General features: G+C 33.4%; 2 protein-coding genes across 6 annotated transcripts; both read right to left on the reverse strand.

Moving 5' to 3' along the window:
• Nucleotides 1-218: 218 nt before the first annotated feature.
• LOC122002440 (serine/threonine-protein kinase BLUS1-like) lies at nt 219-12819 on the reverse strand. 3 transcript variants are annotated; one of them, XM_042557610.1, is made up of 21 exons: nt 12676-12819; nt 12366-12588; nt 10370-10624; nt 9149-9273; nt 9022-9066; nt 8852-8933; nt 8593-8661; nt 8343-8513; nt 8200-8265; nt 7888-7956; nt 7680-7799; nt 7548-7609; nt 6830-7060; nt 5944-6050; nt 5769-5860; nt 5659-5694; nt 2594-2707; nt 2422-2526; nt 748-809; nt 604-655; nt 219-526 (listed from the first exon to the last, which is right to left on the reverse strand). In XM_042557610.1, the coding sequence occupies exons 2-21, from the start codon at nt 12528-12530 to the stop codon at nt 521-523; spliced, it is 2034 nt and encodes a 677-aa protein (XP_042413544.1). In that variant the 5' UTR covers nt 12531-12588; nt 12676-12819; the 3' UTR covers nt 219-520. The 3 variants fall into 3 exon arrangements, with proteins under 3 accessions (XP_042413544.1, XP_042413545.1, XP_042413546.1); XM_042557611.1 differs by having other exon boundaries at nt 12366-12571; nt 12676-12800; XM_042557612.1 differs by lacking the exon at nt 6830-7060 and having other exon boundaries at nt 12676-12801.
• Nucleotides 12820-13430: 611 nt separating this feature from the next.
• On the reverse strand, nt 13431-19228 carry LOC122002441 (autophagy-related protein 18b-like). Of its 3 annotated transcripts, none has more exons than XM_042557614.1 (11): nt 19056-19228; nt 18357-18430; nt 17793-17866; nt 17577-17686; nt 15789-15880; nt 15376-15488; nt 14764-14883; nt 14518-14663; nt 14233-14340; nt 14062-14121; nt 13431-13975 (listed from the first exon to the last, which is right to left on the reverse strand). In XM_042557614.1, the coding sequence occupies exons 1-11, from the start codon at nt 19124-19126 to the stop codon at nt 13840-13842; spliced, it is 1104 nt and encodes a 367-aa protein (XP_042413548.1). In that variant the 5' UTR covers nt 19127-19228; the 3' UTR covers nt 13431-13839. The 3 variants fall into 3 exon arrangements, with proteins under 3 accessions (XP_042413548.1, XP_042413547.1, XP_042413549.1); XM_042557613.1 differs by having other exon boundaries at nt 14233-14343; XM_042557615.1 differs by lacking the exon at nt 17577-17686 and having other exon boundaries at nt 14233-14343; nt 19056-19195.
• Nucleotides 19229-20243: the final 1015 nt, after the last annotated feature.

The raw sequence follows: 20243 nt of genomic DNA on the forward strand, positions 1-20243 counted from the left end.
AACTCGATTGAGAGAGTTAAATGATTCGAAAGTGATTGTTGACCGTATTTTGCGATTGATATTGAAAAAAAAAAACACATTAAGTCCAAAAAGGGAGAATAGAAATGATAGTGTAATTTGGAAGACAAATATATAGCATAGGAATAACGAAAGAAAAAAAATAACCTCATTAAACAAACCACAAACAACCTCTTAAAGTTTCAGAAGTCAAGACACCATTTTTCCCATTTTACAATTTATTTACTCAGAAAGATAAGTAATTTATTAACAAAACAGGAGGCTTGCAATGTAAATAATTCATTGAAACCACTTATAACTGTTTATCAATTATTGTAAATTATTGGCAAACCTAGAAAGGAATACCCTAATGGAATGCATCACACATAATCTAAGTAGTTTCACCTTTTAATAAGCTGCAATGTCGCTGGCCATAAATGTCTTTCTAACCCCTAGGAATGAAAGCGCATTCAAATACTCATGTGCCCAACTTTCATCTTTTCTTCACACGTCTTAGTTGTGGTTATGCCTGAGAAACCAAGTGATTTCTTGTTATATAATTTCTATGACATCAACCATGGAAGAGGAAGAATGCAAGCCTCTTGCCTCAGTATTTCTTGACCTTAACCTTTTCAGTTCATCCATTGTACATAGCAGCCTGTAATGTAAGCAAAGATATATCAGGAAGGGATCTCATTTAAAAACATCTTTGAATGTTGAGACAGTGTTATTGCATGCACTTTGTTTTACCTCCACTGCAAATCACATATCTCTTGTAGCAACTCCTTCTCCCTTTCATGGGCAGCTTCAAACTGCAAGAAACAAAGGGTGAAAATGCAATCAAGAACCAAAACCGAGCAATTGTGGCTACTTGCACGTAGACTTACATTTAGGAAATTATATAATACACTTTGCAATCTAGGATAAATTTAGGATTTATTTTGAAAATTTAGAGTTTATTTTGAACCAATCCATCAACTCAAACATAATTGCTTATAGGTGTGAGCAAAAGTTCGGTTAAACCAAACAAACTGACCAAATTTAAAAATTTGGTTCGAGTATTTTAGTATTTTTCCAAAAAAAATATCATTTATTTGGTTAATTCAGTTCGTTTTTAAAAATACTTATTTGGTTCAACTGAATAAACCGTTGAATCTCCTATGTTAAAAAAATTCGATTTCGATTTCGGTTAAATCTTGCATGATTCCATTATTATTAAAAAAAATAGGTTAATTAGGTTTTCGATCTAATTAACTGATATTTTATACATTTTATTTGTTCAGTTTTTATTGGAAAATTTGGTTAGTTTAGTTAGTTTGAAAAAATTAGGTTTATTCGATTTCGATTAATTCGGGTCAGTTCAATTTTAATTGAATACTCAGTCCTAATTATTTACCACTTATGCTTTATACGACTTCCATCACCTCCCTTGACCAACTTCTTCCACTTCATCCATATTACATCTCCAACACCAAAACCACCTCTGACCACAATCCAAGGAATGAGCTACTTGATCTCACGCCCACCCCCATCATAATCCACACTTTTAGATATGTCAACTCACTTGGCCTCTTTTCTAGGTTGTTGTTACATTTTCACAAGGCGTATTTGTTGGGGCAATGGCTCCTCCCTTGTTGGCTTTAGCCACGGTGCTAAGATAGGTTGATAGTATATCTTAAGTTAGATGTATAGGTGTGGTGTGTCAAGCAAGTAAAATTTGGAATGATGAATATATTAATCAAGTGAGGAACTATAACAGAATTTTATTAACGATCGTCTCATTTTTATTTTCTTCTTTACCATATTAGTTTACTTATATTCACCATCAAAATAATAATATTGGATATTCTTACTCTAATAGCTCTTTGACCCTTTTGAATTATTATCTTTGACTATATCTTCTACATTTGTCTCTCAAACTACACTATTTATTAAGCTATATAAGTAAAGCGCATCGTAATATTCTAAAGTTGCATTTGAAATATCACATTTATACATTTGTAGTAGGTTAACAATGCTCACTTGTGTTAGTCTTGTTTAGCTATGAAAGTGCATCAATATAACCTCATATTAACCCTATTAATTCTTGCATAGTAGGATACATATATGTTGTGTTGTATGTAGTGAAACTATCCCAAGTGAGGTGATTTTTCTCATATGTGAAAAAACCGCCTTTAGGCTGCATAATCACTATGAACATAGAATTTCTCTTCATTCTCTGATTAAGATGCAAGCTAAATGCAGAAGCAATACAACCCAAATATCTTGGTGAGTTACTAGTTACATGTATCTGTATAAATTCATTGAGGTCTGGGTAAGTAACACTGATGAAATGAAGCAAACTTAAAGCTAATCCATGAACTAGAATAACACAGGCTTTGCAACAAAAAGTTAGCAAGAATTCAAATAAACTGCTAAACTCACAGTGTCCAAACTCATAGTGTCCTCATTCAAACGATTTGATGAACCAGTTGACATTGATGATAAATCACCAGCAATTAGCTGCTTCATCATACCAGCAATACATTCCTACAAGAGAAAATATGTTTGAAGAACCTGTAAGCATCAGGTTAGGAAAGAAGGATAGTCCATTTACCCATTGCAAGATATTTGCTTGCAAGACAGAATGCAGTTGTGGATACATGGAAAGTCCAAGATCTGATGGATGGTCAATTGATGTTGCTGAGTTTGGTGATAGTTGAGAAAACACCTGCAATGATCTACAAATTCTCAAGAAATATAATATCAAAAAAACAGAAAATGAACGATAGGAGGTCTGTAGTGGTTGAAAGTGAGCATAGCTCAGTCCTTATGAATCATACTCCAATAACATACATCAAAATGTGACATTTTATATTCTGATTGTGTACAATGGGTAACAATTTATACATACGTGTTGGGTATGTAGTTTATCTATAGTATGCAAACAAAATTGCTAATAATAGAGTGTTTACAAAATTTCTATGGATATAAGTTTAAAATGGTTCTAATTAGGGGTGAGCATTCAATTAATTTAGTTAATTTGGTATTAATTTTGTATAAATTCTTTTTATTATTTTTTAAACAAATTCAACTAATCTGTGTTAATCAAAATAATCGATTTTTAATTTAGTTCAGTTTTAGTAAAACTTTGATTTGATTCGGTTAGCCGATATTAAATCAATTTTCGATTAATTCGGTTAATTTATGGACCGAATTAATCGAATGTTCACACCTAATTCTAATGTAAATTTGATAAAAGTGAGAGCTCATGCAAAAAAGAGAAAAGTATTTTATAAACACTCTAGACGAATGACAAAATTAGTTGAAGGGATCATTTTTGGATAGAAAGAATACATATATATATTGTTGAAGAGAAAGGAAGAGATGTATTCTGCTCAAAGGATGAAGGCAGATTGGCCAACTAAGCTAGTTGGCACCTTCAACAAAAGTTTGTTTTTTTCAATTATCCCATTAACTGCACTAATCATCTAGTGGAAACAACAATCACTGTTTAAATTCCATTTTATATTTTCTCAAATAAGAGATCAAGCTTATTGAGATTTTATTGAAATCAAAATGGAATTAAAAAAAACACAAATTGGACAAGATAGAACTTGTGGAGAGCAATTGGATGGTAGAAATTTTAGTGGGTACTAAAGACATCTCCAATGAGTTGACCGAGGGCAGTCGAGTAAATATTCGGCACACATCACAAACCTCTTGATTAGTATTAACTAACACCAACTCCACTACCAGTCAGTACATGGATCACACTAAATTGATCTTATTCTGGCGAATTACTGAATTATTAAACCATATCATCATAATGAATTTTTAAACATTGCATCAAGCACTCTGTAGAAAAAGAAATGGTTTCCATGAAAACTCATAATAATGAAAGAATATAATAGAGAAACAAGGCTCCCAAGTCTTGTGAGGTGAAAAGTATTTCTCCAACCAACAAATTATGTGCCCTGAAATCTACATTTTAAATTCTTTTGCATGGCGTAGGATATGAATTAGGCAATTCAAAGAATCACTATAGTAAGAGTATCCTGAATATTATATATTAGTTGGTTGAGAATATAGTTATTAGGATTATAATGAGATGAAATAAATTGTTGAGGAAAAATGGTTAGTAGCGCCTTTCTCAAGCATAAAATCTAGAAAATAAATTTTAAAACTTGTGCAAATTGAAAAAGGAAAAAGAAGCAAAGATCAAACGACCACAAAACCGACTTATGTGGTTCTATGTAAAAGGGAGGAGGAGAATCCACAATTAAGCAATCTGGAATAGTACAAGCAATGGGCACAACTTCACCAACATGCTTGAAGAAACCAAAGATCAAAACTCCCAACTCAATAAGATTGGAAACCAAGAAGATGAAAAACAATATATCTATAGCACAAAAATAATTGCTAAACAACAAAGGATTCTCAAGATTAATCTCCATTTTGCTTCACTTGCAAAGAAAGGGGAAACTACCATACACAATGCCCAAAGAGGAAGGTAGTGAAGAAGCACAAGAGAGAATGGAAGAAAGTTGCAGGCTCAAATTAAGGTGGAGGGCTTTAAAGGTAAGTAAGAAGGAATTGTGTCATAATTTGAATTAAAATTTAAATTTTAAATCTTCCATGAAAAAATTCATATGCTCATTTAGCTACGCATAATTTTAGCTTTAAACATGATGATTCTAGGGTTTGATTTCGTGATCGCTCTTTTTTTCCTAAGGTTAGAAAAGCAACTCAAAATCTAAGAAGGATAGACACATGCTTAGGTGTAGGAACATGCAAGGAGAACATGGGAATTCTAATTAAAAAACACTAGTATTTTCCCTCTACTAACTTCCACTAAGATTTGAAATCTCATTCCAAGCCTAGGCTTTAGTCCTTGACCAGAATGAAACGCAACAAGCGACACTTAGTGTCGAAGACACAATAGGAGAAAGGAATTGAATCAGAGGCGAAAAGGAAGACAATGGAAGGAGAAAGAAAAAGACCTTAACCTTATCATATGGTTGTCATAGAAGCTTGCGCTGGAGTTGGACACAATGACCACTATCATTGTAGTCTATGGTCAAGCAACTTCATCTCCAATAGTACAAGCCTCAAGAGGCTTCATCATCTCAAAAAACTCATGAAAGTTTTATTAGTCACGGTTAGAAGTGTTCAAGAACTGAGGGCAACCAAAGACAATGGAAGATTTCTAATCGCAGTTTTGTTGTCTCAAATAAGTACTATATGTCGTCCAACGGGTGGAGAGAGATGCTTCCCATGTGTCAACTAGCATGGAACCCTATTTAAATCCTTGACTTCTGCAATATCCGTATCTTGTATCATGTCTATGCAATAATAGTTATGACAAAGTTATGGCACCCACACCGTTGCACCTATAATTTGAGAGAAAACTCCTTAAATTTAACTTGAATAAATATCACACTCTACATTTGAATGATTGTGATGGTAACTAAGTCAAAATGAAGATGAAAATGAGCACAGAAGATATTTCCCAAATATATCAATTAGGATGCATTCAAACAATTTTTCTTGTTTGATGAGAACCAACAATGAAAAGGTAGATATAATAAAAAGTGTTATGGCTAGAAATTCATAAGTATGAAATGGATTATCAAATATGAGAGACTTCCTAAACAAGAAAAGATATAGCATCCAACAAACCTGCATACTTTGACTCTTTTGAAGGATTGGAGAAGCCTGAAATAGAAACCCAGCATGTCAGTGTTACAATAAACAAAACAACACTACTAGAAAAACCATTACAAATGTACCTTTTCTGAATCAACAGTTTCTGACATCACTTTGAATCGACCTTTCCTCTGAACTTGTGGATGCTTTGACTTATCTTCAATATCATCAACACCTTTTGATACAAACAATATAAGCTAAGAGAGTGTAAAACAGGTGTAATTATATAGTTTAATAAACCAAATATTGAATGCTTGCCTGCTGACTTTGATGGTCTAGGTACTGTATCAATAGGTATATCATTTACTTTCTGAAGTTCTTCAAAACCATTTCCACCATTTTGGAGATGATTTTGTTTTCTAACACTAAAGAAAATGAAATAATAATTACTTAAAAACCTTGGTGAAAGTATATTATAATAGCATGTTAGCACATCAATCGTCGAGGTAGGGCAATGTTACTTGGTAGGTAAAGTCAAAGTGTCCATATAAAGTAAACAAAAAATAAGTTAATGAGATGTCAACTGCCTGAATATTTTATAAGAATGGCAAGACGAAAGAGGTCTATGAAGAACAATAGATTGGGCATTTGCAAGCATATGTAGTTAAGCATCTAAGCACAATATTAGCAAGAATACCATTGGAAAATAGGTAGTCCCTTTCAGGAGAATAATGAGATATTTTAAGGTGGAAAAAATCACATATTTTTCCTTCTCTCCTTTTTCTCCCTACAATTGTTGTAAGTTTGTCATCTTAGCTTCTTTCCTACATAACCTACATCTATGGTCCTTTAGTTTCTAGTTTGAACTAAATTCTAAGGGATATCCCAATCCATATTGAATGTTGAACAAAAGAAGCAATGGTCATCACCTCAATGCAGTAGTTTATATATATAACAAATGCAATAATGAAATTTGAATGATAAAGAGAACAACTTAAGTAGAAACTTTTATGCAAATACATGATGTCATTACTACCACATAAATGTAGCGACGAAATTGAAAATGGATGTGCACAACAAGTAATGCAAGTTATACATGAAGAAAAGGTTGTTTAAGTATAAGAACAATTATAACAGCTAGAAAACAATGAAACATTGCATGTATTTGTTATTGGAGTTGCACAGCATATAGCACATGTCAAACCTTTCTACTTTTGATGAGGGGATAAGTTCTGAAAATGATAAATTTGTAGAAAGTCTTCGCTCATGAGACGACTGAGCTTGCAAATTATCTTGATTCTTTCCAAAAAACTCAACTTTATTATTTTCACCAGATCCATTTTGTTCATGGTTAGGCTGCAGATCACTTCTGATAATTTTTTGATCATTGGTAACAGCAACCTTAACTTCATTGTCTGATCCATTAGATTTGTTTCTGTTAAAAAGATAAAATAAATAGTTCTTAAGAAAAATGAAATAGATAGTTGCATGAGAATTTAGTTGTCATTATGAGAATTTATGTTGAGAAACATAGTTGAAAATAGGGGTAAACATTCAATTAATTCGGTTAATTTGGTATTAATTTTATATATTTTATTTTATTATTTTTTAAACAAATACGGTTAATTCGGTGTTAATCGAAATAATCGATTTTTAATTTAATTCGGTTTTAGTAAAACTTTGATTTGATTCGATTAGTTAATATTAAATCAGTTTTCGGTTAATTCGATTAATTTATGAACCAATTAACCGAATGTTCACCCCTAGTTGAAAGAAATGTGTTGAAAGAAAGCTAATACAATGAAAAGATTAAATACCTGAGTTGCTCCTGCACAGATATTTCATTAAATTAACACAACAGAAATGACATTCAATAGAAACATACTAACAATGGTAAGACCTATATCATTTCCATAGATTACCTCTTGCATTGAGCAGGTGGATCAGCTGCCATAAGAGTTGACTCATCTGAGAGGACCACTTTCTGCTAATTCATATGTTGTTAGTAACCCAGACAAACTTCTCCCATCAATTTAGAGAAGGCTAGAACTTACAACTTCACTACTACACTTTGAAGAGAAAATAGGCACAAGTTCTTGAATTGTTTCTTCCAAAGTCTCATTTTCAAGCATTTGGCTTGAATTTGAGTCTTTAATTTCTTCATTTTCCATAATCTGACATGATTGAATTTACTTTACCAAAAGCATTTACTAATGGTTTCAACTTACAAAAACCATGGAAAAATAGACAGAACACGTTTACCAATAAAGCTTGAGCTTTCAAATCCTCCATATCAAAGTTCCAAGCACTAATTCCTCGTTTGTATTCACTCTAATAATGAAAAAATGGATAGTCCATTATAAGCATCAAAGACTACTAATAAGTAGAAAGCACATGTGGTGACATGATATAATACACTAAAATCTCTCTGAAAACAAGGATAAAGATATTGAACACAGGTCCTATCATGGAGTAGACAGGAGAGGGATTATTGAGAGAAGCTTAAAGGACTCTTGTTCTTAATGACAAAGGAAATAACATAATCACTTAAAGAAAGGTCATGAGAATGATAACCTGAGATAATTCTTCCTTCTCACTATCTAGCATTTTCTCTTGTGCAAGTAAATCTTCTTCTTTCTCCTATATTTAATAACAAAATTTGTATTACAGAGCTTGATGTAATTAACTTCAAGCAAAGTAATTCCATACGCTCCTACCTTAAGTGCTTGATGGCGATCAACTAGAGTCGGTAAGCCATCCAAAATCTTTCGTACTATGTAATCTTGTGATCGTGCCTGTTTGAAGAAAGGTTGTTTCAATAGCTTATGTGCAGACGGCCTCTTTGAGGGATCTTTGATCAAGCACATAGATATCATATCCTTGAATGACTAGAAGCCGAAAACAAAAAAGAGAGAAATGAGTTGTCATTCAAACAAAGAGGATACAACAAATGTAAGAAAATATTACTTTAGAGAACTTTTTATCTGTTTCGTAGTCAAGGCCTGGAGGAGCATTTTGCAAGGTCATGAGCAAGACCTGACATGTCAAATGAACTTGATATAGCAATTCCTATGGTAAAGAAATAAAATTTGGAAATTTTCAAGAATTTTCATGACCTCCTAATGTATATTGAATATGTGCCCATCAAATAGATAAAATGAAATGAATTGTGATGGATTCACATCATTTGGCAATGATGCAAAGTCCATGATGATGGAAGAAATACCTTAATTGGAGGATACTTCGAAAAAGGAGCATGACCATGAGCAAGTTCCAAAGCAGTTATTCCAAAAGACCAGATGTCAGCCCTGAGATATTTTGTAATAAATTCTTTGATATATGTGAGAGGGAGAAAATTAATACACTGACTTAACCAAGGGGAATCAGTAAACCAACTTGAAATCATATCCATGGAGTTGCTCCATCACCTCAGGAGCCATCCTATTGGAGAAGAAACATGTCATACATTTGGAAGATGCTAGAGCATAATCACACAAGCTTCTAATTAAACTAGCATTTGCACCAGCAAGGTGTCCCAACAAATGTATTTCTTGATCTTTGCCTATCACCCGAATCAAAGAGGCAAGCTGAAACACCGAAGTCCCCAAGTTTAACAGCACCTTGTGCATCAACCAGAATGTTTCCAGCCTAAATATAGACAGGACAAACTAGAGAGTTAAACTCGTAGGAATATATTTTATGTTTTGAACAATTCCATAATGAAAACTCCACAAACAATCTTGAGGGATGTATCACCAATGAAACAGCATAAATAGTTTGTTAACAATGAAGAAACCACTGAAAAATTAGCACTTGTCAGAGAAGGTTGTGAAGTTACATTATGTTTGTAATACTTCTTCTAAAATATGACCATTCATTATCCATCTAACCCGATAAGATTGGGAGTATCCTTGCCCAGTGCAAATCATTTCTATATTCAATTCATGAAATGTGAAAACTGAAAAGCATTAGCAACATAGGAGGAGAAAACCACAAGTTGTAATGCCTATCACTATAGGCAAATTTGCTAAGCAACTACTCTGAAGTCCAAATCTGTCAGTATTTCAGCAATTCACATATTTTTAGACGGCAAGAAAAAAAAACTGATTTCTACCAATAGAAATACTAAATATAATGCTTGTGGTATCACCATCACTGATAATTCCTAACAATGCCACATTATTGAGCTTGTTAGCTAACATCATCATGCAATAAGGTGCTCATTAATAATACGTTATCATTTTGTTCAAAATAAGTAAGATAATCATATTGACACTTGAAGTGCTACATCTTTGGAATTAGCTACATTCATGTAATAAACAAAAGATGTCCTACTTAAATAGAGCAAGGAGATCAAAAATGGAAAAACATTATGCTAGTTATTCAATAAGTAAACATAATTTCCAAAAAAGTTACTGCAAAAATGGATTTGGAAAAATGACTGTTTGAACTCTCATGACTTTCTTTACTAATATCATCAACAATAGTCCCAAGCTTTGATGAAAAAGATTGAGGATTGTGTTACACATCAACTAACAGTGCAAAAAAGTGTCTAAACTCTGAGAATGAATCCTAACTATATTTGTGAAGTTAACCACTAATAGTTGAGACCAATATGACTTCTTGTTGTTGTTGATGCCTATCTTTTACTATTACATTTGATAGTTTCTTGCCAACCAATTGCCAAGAATGAAAAGGATTTACAAAATAAGAGAGTGGACAGATGAATCCAACATAGGCGTACCTTTACATCACGGTGTATATGCCCATGATTATGAAGATATTCCAATCCTTTAAGCACCTCTCGTAACACTGTTGCAATGATGTTTTCATTGAATCCATTGGGGTAAGCAGACTTCATTATATGAAGACAAGATCCTCCCTCCATATAAGGCATAACCACCCATAGGTTGTGATCATTCACGAATGAGCAGTGTGCCTTGAGAACATTTGGATGGTCAATCAATATCATAGTTTGTGCCTCTCGACAGATATTGTTCTGGAAAATCATAAACAGAAAGATCATTTACAATAGAATAAATCTTTTTCAATACCAATAAACAAGAATAAAACTGCTGCAAAATAATAAATTAACATCAAAGAGATTTGATGTACTTTGATTTACACGAAATAGCGCCCACCATATAAAGGAAACTTAACAATTGACAAGTAAATAAGCTAGATGTTTGTCATACGTATGACTAAATATCAAAGGGTTACTACAAGTTGTTAGTTGGTAGTCTCTTGAAACATGCAAACTCAAGGAGAAATTAATTTGAATGTGGCAGAGCATGATTAACTAAATTGTGATATATGATGAAATACATAAATAATAAGTAAAGATAAAAAGTAGCATACTGATAGGAAAAGAACATCACCTAAACTTCATCATAAACAATCATGTATATCCTATAGTTAGCAAACTCAGTCCATCCAGATACCGACTGCCTGACTCGGATCAGGATCGGCAACAATTAATCTGATCATGGCCAATTTGAGACATCTATTCAAGGGTTACTAAGATGATGCAATTCCAATCAAAAATTGTTTATATCTTGAAACAAATCAATTAAATCATGTTAAAATTGAAAGGAATTAGTGATTAAGTTGGAAATGGACTGATTTCTAACTGACACAATGATTTCATCTCAATAATCATTCCAGAAGGGCAAAATGATCAACAAGGTAGCAAGGAGCATGAAAATAATAAAAAAGAAAGAAAAAAAAGAAGAAAATGAATGTCTATTCAATGGGATTGCATTTAGATTTGAAAGAAGAAAATGAATGTCTATTCAATGGGATTGCATTTAGATTTGAAGAGAAGAGTAGAAAGAGAACCTATTATAGGAAGTGTTGTCACAACCCATCAAATTTCAAGCCCAAGAGAGAATCTTAATCCACCCTGTGGCCCACGCTCTTGACCCAAGGGTATAATGTCATAAGAGCTTCCAATCAAGCTTCCACCACGGAATGAGATAGATCATATATTCAGCTAGAGTCAAGTACTAAGCACATTGCCCATGGCACCTTATCACATGCTAGCTCCTAAGTTAGTTGAGTGCAACATAATAAGATGACAAATCTCTTTAAAACAACTCCAATGATTTTTATAAGCACTCGTGAGTAGGGGTGAGCAATTGATTAATAATCGAACCAACTGAACCGTTTAGACTGAAACCAAACAAATTCGATTTTAAAACCTAATAGAATTTATCAAACTTTTATTAAAAAGTTAAATAAACCAAACCGATAAAACATTAGTTAAACTAGTTGAAAATCAAAATAACCGAAATTTCAATTTTTGTTAGACTCGGGACGGAAGGGAAGTCACAAATTATGAAATTAAGGATTTTAAATTCCAAATTCCAATTCGAACATAGCCGAATTCGGTTTAATCAAATTCAGATTTTTAAAATCGAATCAAACCACCGATTTGATCGAAATAACTGATATTTAAAGAAAAAAATGAATTTACAAATTAATTGAGCCGAACTTCTAACTTTTTGGTTCGGTCATTGTTAACAGACAAGATTCATCCCTTAAGATGATTAGAGTCAACCAATCAAAATTCTTCTCGCTATCATTCATATAATCGTAAGGTAAAGTAACGACTAATAAATATCGGCATCTAAGAAGGAAAAAATGTCATCCTTAGACAAATTAATAGCTTTCTACCATTATTCATCAAATCAAAAATCAAAGATATTAGTTTATATGAAAGAGTTAGAGATCGCACGCACCAAATCACTGTTATGTTTTTCAAAATCTACTATCTTTATAGCAACGACTTTATCAAGAGACACGCAGCGTGCACGATAGACGGAAGCGCTGGCCCCCTGCCCCACCACCTCCAGCAGCTGGTAATCCTCTACCTGAATTGGGTACTTCTTCTTCTCCCTCTCCATCGGCTTCCTTGCCGGCGTGGCGGCGGCCGCCGAATCAAACCCTAGAAATCGATCCAGCCTGAGATCGCAAAAATAAAAATAAAAATAAAAATAAAAAAATCAGAAAACAACAAGAAACAGAGAGAGAATTGAGGAGAAGACGAACGACGAGATGAATGAGAGAAAGGTTGGATCGGACAGAGGCTAAGGATTGGGGGTCAAGAATCCCGAATTAGGAGGAGGAGAGATGAAGAGTTCTTATCGACAGAGCGCTTTTTAGGCTTTCTCGTGAGACAGAGAGCGACACCACGCCGCGATTTGAGCTCTTTCATTTATATGGCGGAGGCCCTGTTCGTATGGGCGGCGCGCGCCATATGACGTCACGCACGGTGGTCTTGTGCTAAAGGAATGGGACTGGGCTTTGTATTTAGCCACCCGATTTCGTACCTTAGTGGCGAGAGTCTTGCGTGTCACCTGCAGCCGTGTAATTAGTTGCCAGAGGTGGATCCCACGGTGGTCGGTGGTCTTGGACTGGGCTTTCTTTCCCAGTATCGGTTTTTCAACGATACTTGTATTGACCCACCCGATTTCGTACCTTAGTGGCGAGGGTTCTTGCGTTTCGCCAGACATTAGATCTCGAGGTGAGGTGTCAAAACGAGCCCGTGCCAGGTCAAATCGGGCATCAACGATAATGCTTTAAAAGAATAAATCCGTCAAGTTTTTTTTAATATAATATATAAATAAATTTAGAAGAATAAAAAATGTTCAAAAAGAAAATATTTTTTAAAAATTCTCAAAATATCTTAGGCCTTGTTCATCAGGCTTTTTTTGCAGAATAAATCCGTCAGGCTTTTTTTGCCATTCATCAGGATTTGTTCACATAAGATCAAGATCCTTCATGCATAAATTCCATCACTAGACTTCACAATGAAGGTGAATGCTAGGCACCAGACATCACCAAATTTTATAATAAGATCGTATAATTACACCCGTCAGAGAAGAAATTACACATCTATAGATCTTGCGACAATAAAGATTCATATCATCCATTGACTAATGATCCAGATGCAAATCATTTGTCCCACATCACTCCTGCAACAAGTTCAAAAGCATTCAAGTATAGATATAGTTTCAATCAATAGATCAGCAAGAAAGTCTTCTCTATCAGTCTTCTGTAATCAACCAAGGAATATCGGAAGCTCTACAATCAACTGGCACTGTGCCTACGATCCTCTTGTTTTCGACGAGTTGCAGAGATCCCGAATAGAGATATATCACAATGGGAACAATAAGCAATGAAAAACAATGAAGATTTGCTACTGCGGCTGCTTTAGAATGGCTCGTTCAAAATATTGTCTAAGAGATTGATTTCACGTTCTAAGCTCCATGAGAACTCGTTCAACTCAGTGATCTTTAATGTGTATTCTCTGAAGTAACCATTGTGAGAAATGATGAAAATAGATGCCCTGATGGAGCAAAAACAACTGTCAGTGGAATCATATTGCAAATCATGAGGTCAGCACACTCAAACAATGGTTTGTGCAGAACTCACCGAAAACCAGAAGCTCCTGAGGTACATGTAAGACTGTCAACATTGTAGATCCTAACATGGCTGAAGCAAAGGAAAAAAAAATATAGACTATCAATTTCACAAGGTAAGAAGACAAAGAAACTAGTAAACTTTTTTTTTTGTGAAAATAAGATTGTGGAGTTTTTTTTTCACCTTTTGACACCGGTAGGGGCAGCATTGTGAAGAATGTGATGAAAAGTTTGGTCAAACGAATCAGACAACGTGTCAGGGATCAAGGAACCAATGACTCCACTTGGTTTTCTTCTGATACATGTGGGAAAAAAATGAGATTGAGAAGATGAAAAGTTTTGAGTAATGAAGAAAAAAAGGATGGAGGTAGTTCCAAAGCAATGACCATGAGACAAGATTGCAGCTTGCAAATGCAAACGTATTCAATTTCAGCAAGATTCTAGTGTTAAATACCATCAAGATGCCAACCTTTGTTTTATTGCCTGCCCCAAGGAGAAAGTATGTAGGGAGCCAGATGAGCTTGTAGCAACTAGAAATTCAGGGAATTCAAGGCATGGCCCAAATGACAGGGAATAGATTGTTGATGGATATGTTCCTCTGCGGACACTATATGACTGTAAAGCAATGAATAAGACTCGAGTTATGCAAGGCAAAATTGAGGATGTAAGATCATACTATGATATTATACATTTCACATCATAAGAATTGATGAACCTCAGTAGCTTGCGAAACGAGGTGCACTCTGATGATAGTTCCTTGTTCAGAAGCTGTTGCCAAATATGTACCAGTGGAGGAGAATGTTATTCCAGCCAATGGTGAACGGTGTGCATCTATCTGTTGGGAAGAGTAAAGAAGATCAAGATTAAATTATAATGTCCCTTAGCCAGCGAAAGAAGGTTGGATATGTACCAGTGGAAGAGAATATTGAAAATGCTTCATAAAAGCGCTGAGAAATAGCTTAATGAATTAAGAAAATGCAGCAAGAAAGTTTAAGGTAATACAACTTAACATTCTACCTGATTAATACAAGAAGGTGCTTCTCAAATGAGCTACTTATTCTGAAATCTAATCAAACAACTCATAAAATAGGGAGGGAAAGGTTCATTTATATCAACGTCCTAGTGTCAGAAAAGCTCATAAATAAATTTTGGAAATTTTTAATATAATAGATGAGGACAAAAATCTTATCTAACAGGTTACAATAGAATGTCACTAAAATAGAAAGAAAATAGAAAAAAAAAAATTCAAGCTGGAACCATCCAGTCTAGCATCATATTCACTTTACCAATCATGAAACTCAAGCCACAAAATATTAGTATGTTCAACCTGGCAGACTGATTGGAGCTCAACTGTGTTGTAAATCAAGACAGATCCTTTACTTGTACTTGCCGGAAGAGCCAAATAACAACCTTCTGAACCAGGGCAAAATGCACAGAGTCCTGCAATGAAAGTAACAAGTTTTAATCTTAATCTAAATAATTGTTAGGGCCAGATCGCAATAGTTCTCACTTTCAACAGGGTATTATTTTTTGGATTTCAGGAAGTAAAAAAAAAAAAAAACTTCATGATTGGATACTAACGTAATAAAGTATGACCACTAAGGCGATGTTATTGCACATTTTAGGATGAATGTTGCAGATTAGTTAATGAATCTCATAAGAACTTCATGCTTTTTTGGACTACAAAAAAGTCTTGTAATTTTCTTGATAAATAAAGGAAAGACTTCTGTCATTCCAAACCTTTGTTGTTTGGTACTGTATCTATTGTCTCCAAAACAGCCAAGCTGTTCAAGTCATAAATATATGCTTTATCCTGCAAGATGACAATAAGCCTGTACGGTAAAAAAATGAAAAATGTCATTTAGGATTCAAAGAATCAACAGAACAAAGAATATTGGATACAAAAATCGAATACACAAAATAAATTGACTTAATATAAAATAAAATTTGTCAAATGCAGATATAATTTCATTAAAGGGTATCAATTTATTTTAAGTTTCTAGAGAAGACAGACAACCTGAAAAGTTTCACATTGTTAGATCAATATATAAATACTTGTTGTTTTCACTAAATCAAAGTTTTTGTAACATTGAAGTTAGGTAGCTTGACTTAACTTAAGTGCTTAACAATTTTGTAATCATCCGACCAAGTATGTCCTTTTTGAGGTCTACTACACAATTTTTGCCCTCGATTGGGCGCTACATAAAACTATATCTCTAGTAATTCAAATCAATTAATTTATTTTTATTACACTAATTCTTTTTTCCCTTTTTTTTTTGTCAATTTACATCTTCCACTCTAATTAATCCAACCCATCTTAACTCCTATCGTTTTATTATCAATTGTAGCAATATCTGATTGCTTTTAAATAATTATTTATTTCATCTTTCTCATATAGAATTCTCATATTAACCATAAACTACAGGTCTTTTAAAAAATTTCTTTTTAACTTAATGGACGCGACAATCACGCATGACTCCAAGAACTCCTGTCTATTTCCAATCATCTTGATTGTTCCCTTGATTATTTTTTATTAAAAAAAAATGAAACGGCATTGCATATATTCCATTTTTATTCTACCTAAACCAAGTTTGTAAAGTTTTTCTCGAACCTAAATATAATAGGTAATGAAGCAAACATTTTACATCACAAAGGAAACTAAGAACAGACTATTCCATGGAACAATTCAAAATGCAGTTAAATAATTAATCTTATGTAATAGATGAAACAACATATAAACATAGATAGTGTCGTTAAAATAAACTGATATGTTTAATTTTGCTTTTTGGAGCTAGTACAATATCTTTCTAAAAATGTTCAAGTGAATAGCATCACACACATCATGTGGGCACTTCGATATTGACAAAATAGACCTACAAGACAATTGTTGACCTGTGTTTAAGTGGTAAGATTGTATTAAGTTATACTAGAGGCCTGAAAATTAATTATGAAACAAACTGGGGTATAAATATGAAATGTTTGATTCTCTTGATGGTAAAATAAAATAATAGAGAGTCCAATTATATACTTCAACTATCATCACTAGTAATGCATTTACTAATGTTTTTTTTGCTCTCTTTATCTCTTAGACATACTCCAATAAATTCTTCTAACTACAGAATATGTTAATCACCTTTGATCATATCATACAATCTCAATGTATATTCTTATTTTATAATCAGTTGGAACTAAACCCATTTCAGTTTGGGTAATTAATATTTTGATCTGATTTAGAAAGAGAATGCAGACACTAAAAATCATAAAAATAATTATCAGTAGTAAAAATTAAGATAAAGATTCACAAGAGCAACAACAAAGGAACTGTTTTTTCTGTTCCTCTAGATGTTGGCATATACATTCTATTGGGTAAAATCCTTCAGGATGGGAAATTTCACAAAAAATTGTTCAAAATTATAGGTAGATGAAAGGTCTAATGAACATGTTTAAACATCTGATATTCACAAACATATAATTGATCTCAGCCAACTAGATCATAAATGAAATGTTAAACAATGATTCAGTAACAACCTCTTTTTGTTAAGACGAACAGCTAGGACTGATGTCAAATAATTTAACTCTCTGAGTGTAGATCCAGTCAGAAAATTGAAAAGACAAAGTCGCCGAGGCGATAGTGATGGCTGTTTATGTCAAATCCAAAGCATAGCAGCAGAAAGAGTTTGTACTCTGGGAAATTAAGAATACTTAGGGGGAAAAATGCTCAACGATTAGAAGTCCAGAAATTACCTGCTCTCCTGCCCCAACAATAGCAAGAAGATTTGTACTAAATAGCATCTCAACAATGTTGAAAGCACCAACAGCTGTGAACATACAGAATAAAGCTTTATTTCTAGGGGAATAATTGTACATATAAGACGGCATGGTTTCCTAGAAGAATGTTTTTATTGCATTTATCCTCTATAGTAATATCATTGCTACATTACTTTTAACTACACCCAGTGGTTAGTGTTGTTCAAGTTACTGCATTATATTACAGAGTTTAGTTTTTACATCTTGGTTTCACTATCTATCTTCATTGGTACAGACATAGTTATGCAACAAATTGAGGTTGAGGAATGATGGGTGCAATTAGCTGCTTTTGTTAATTTCTGTTGGTTTTTCTTTGATGAGAAGAGGGATAAACAAATCAATTCCTAGATGGTTTTTTTTGAACATATTTCTTCAAAGAAAAATGCGCAAACTTGTTAACAACTAATATAAGAACCAACATTCCACAAGAAATCACTTCTGATAAGTTCAAGATATAATCATTGAAAGATTATGATGAGCATGGCTTTCTTATAGACTAACCTCTTTCATAGCACAATCTACCTGACCTGGCATCAAAAATTTTGAACCCATCTTTTGTTCCAACTGAAAAGAAGCTGCAAAGCCAAACAAGAGGGAGAGAAACAACAGTTACATTATTTATTTCCTTCGCAAAAGAGAAGAAAAAGAATTAACTGGAAATCAAATAAAAATTATAAAGAAATTAACTGAATTGCATCAGGAAACAGAAAGAGAGGAGAGAACGGAGAAAAATACAATCAAAATGTCGATCCTAAACAACCAAAAAACCTGATAAATGTCCCACGGAAATCCGCATATAAATAGGACTTCTTTGAAGGAGAAAGACTCGTTACGGTGACATTATTAAATAAAAGGAAACTGGGTGATAATTCAACAACAGCAGTCAGATTTACCAGCAAAAACCCAACTTAGTTGTGAACACGTAACACAGACTTCATTTATTTCAGTAAAATTAGAAGACAGAATTGAAAAAATTGCACACAAAAAAATCCAATCAATTCCGATCCAATTGACATGAAGCCCCCATCGAATCGCGCAATATTGATCAAACCCCTACTTTGTCACCGCGCTGTTTATCAGAGGAAACGAAATCGAAACCAAGACCAAGGCCGAATAAAGAATCATATCGGAAACGAAGAGCACTCTAAGCCCCAAACCAGGCGTAATAAAGACGAGGAGGGGAGAAAAGCGGAATCTCACCTGTTGTCTTGGTTGAAGGACGCGCAGATGATCGGCGAGGAAGAAGGGGAGCCGACGGAACTGCTCTTCATCCTCTATTCGTGTTCACTTGTGCTCGTCGGTTTGGTGGAGGAAATTGTCCTGGCGAAGCAATGAAGAAGACGGCGACGCCACCGGCTAGGAGATTCCAGTGCTCGTGTAAATATAATGCATATATATGTAGGTTATATTAAACATTATTTATTAAATGGATTTTTTTAAAATAAAATAAAATAAAATGTTGCAAATATCCAAGGACAAATATCAAAATAACGTCCACCTTTTCCGACTAAAGTTAAATGATCGATTATTTGAAGAAATATTTCTTGATCGAATTTTAATATTTAGATTCTAATTGCTATAATGTGTAGTGGTTAGTTGCAAACTGCTCTAATATGTAGCAGTTGTTATTAACTTTTACAACAATGTATTTTTCTTATATTGAGTTTGCTTATTGGATAATGATAATTTGATGGAAATAATATTTCAATAAGTAAACTAAAAGAACTCTATAATATCTCTTATATTTTAATAAATATTATCTAATTATAATTGGTTGTATAGAAGCTAGTAGGTAGTTACTATAATGTGTAATAGATAGTTACTATTTTTTTTTTTTGCCCCAGGGTAAAGTGAAAGGATGTCAAGTTGTCATCTAGATATCCGTAATTTAATCCCTAATTACGACATATTTGTAGGAATATTTTCTCTAAATAGAGAACGCAATAACGGGATAATAGGTATCTGAGTCGTCCACCGTGAGCACTTCTCAATTTAACCTAATGGTGATAGAAAACTTTCGTGGAACTGAATCGATCATCCCAGATTCAATATTATCTGGTTCAATAATTTTTTTTTAGTTGCTAGTTTTTATCATAGTGTCATTCTCGTATTATGTTATGTTATTTTTACTTATTGAAAGTAATAACATAGTTAAAATAATTTTTCAATGAACAAAATAAATTAAGAGAATCCTATGACATCCACTATATTCAAATAAATATTATTTAATTATAATCAACTATGTAAAAACTAATAAATAGTTGTTACAATGTGTAACATGTAGTTACTAAATTCTACGGCATTATCATTATACTATGTTGATGGTGTTTATTGGATAGTGATAACTTAATTAAAAGATATTTTAATGACTAAAATAAATTAAACATT

Source organism: Zingiber officinale, chromosome 7A (assembly GCF_018446385.1).
Source record: "Zingiber officinale cultivar Zhangliang chromosome 7A, Zo_v1.1, whole genome shotgun sequence".
Taxonomy (NCBI): domain Eukaryota; kingdom Viridiplantae; phylum Streptophyta; class Magnoliopsida; order Zingiberales; family Zingiberaceae; genus Zingiber; species Zingiber officinale.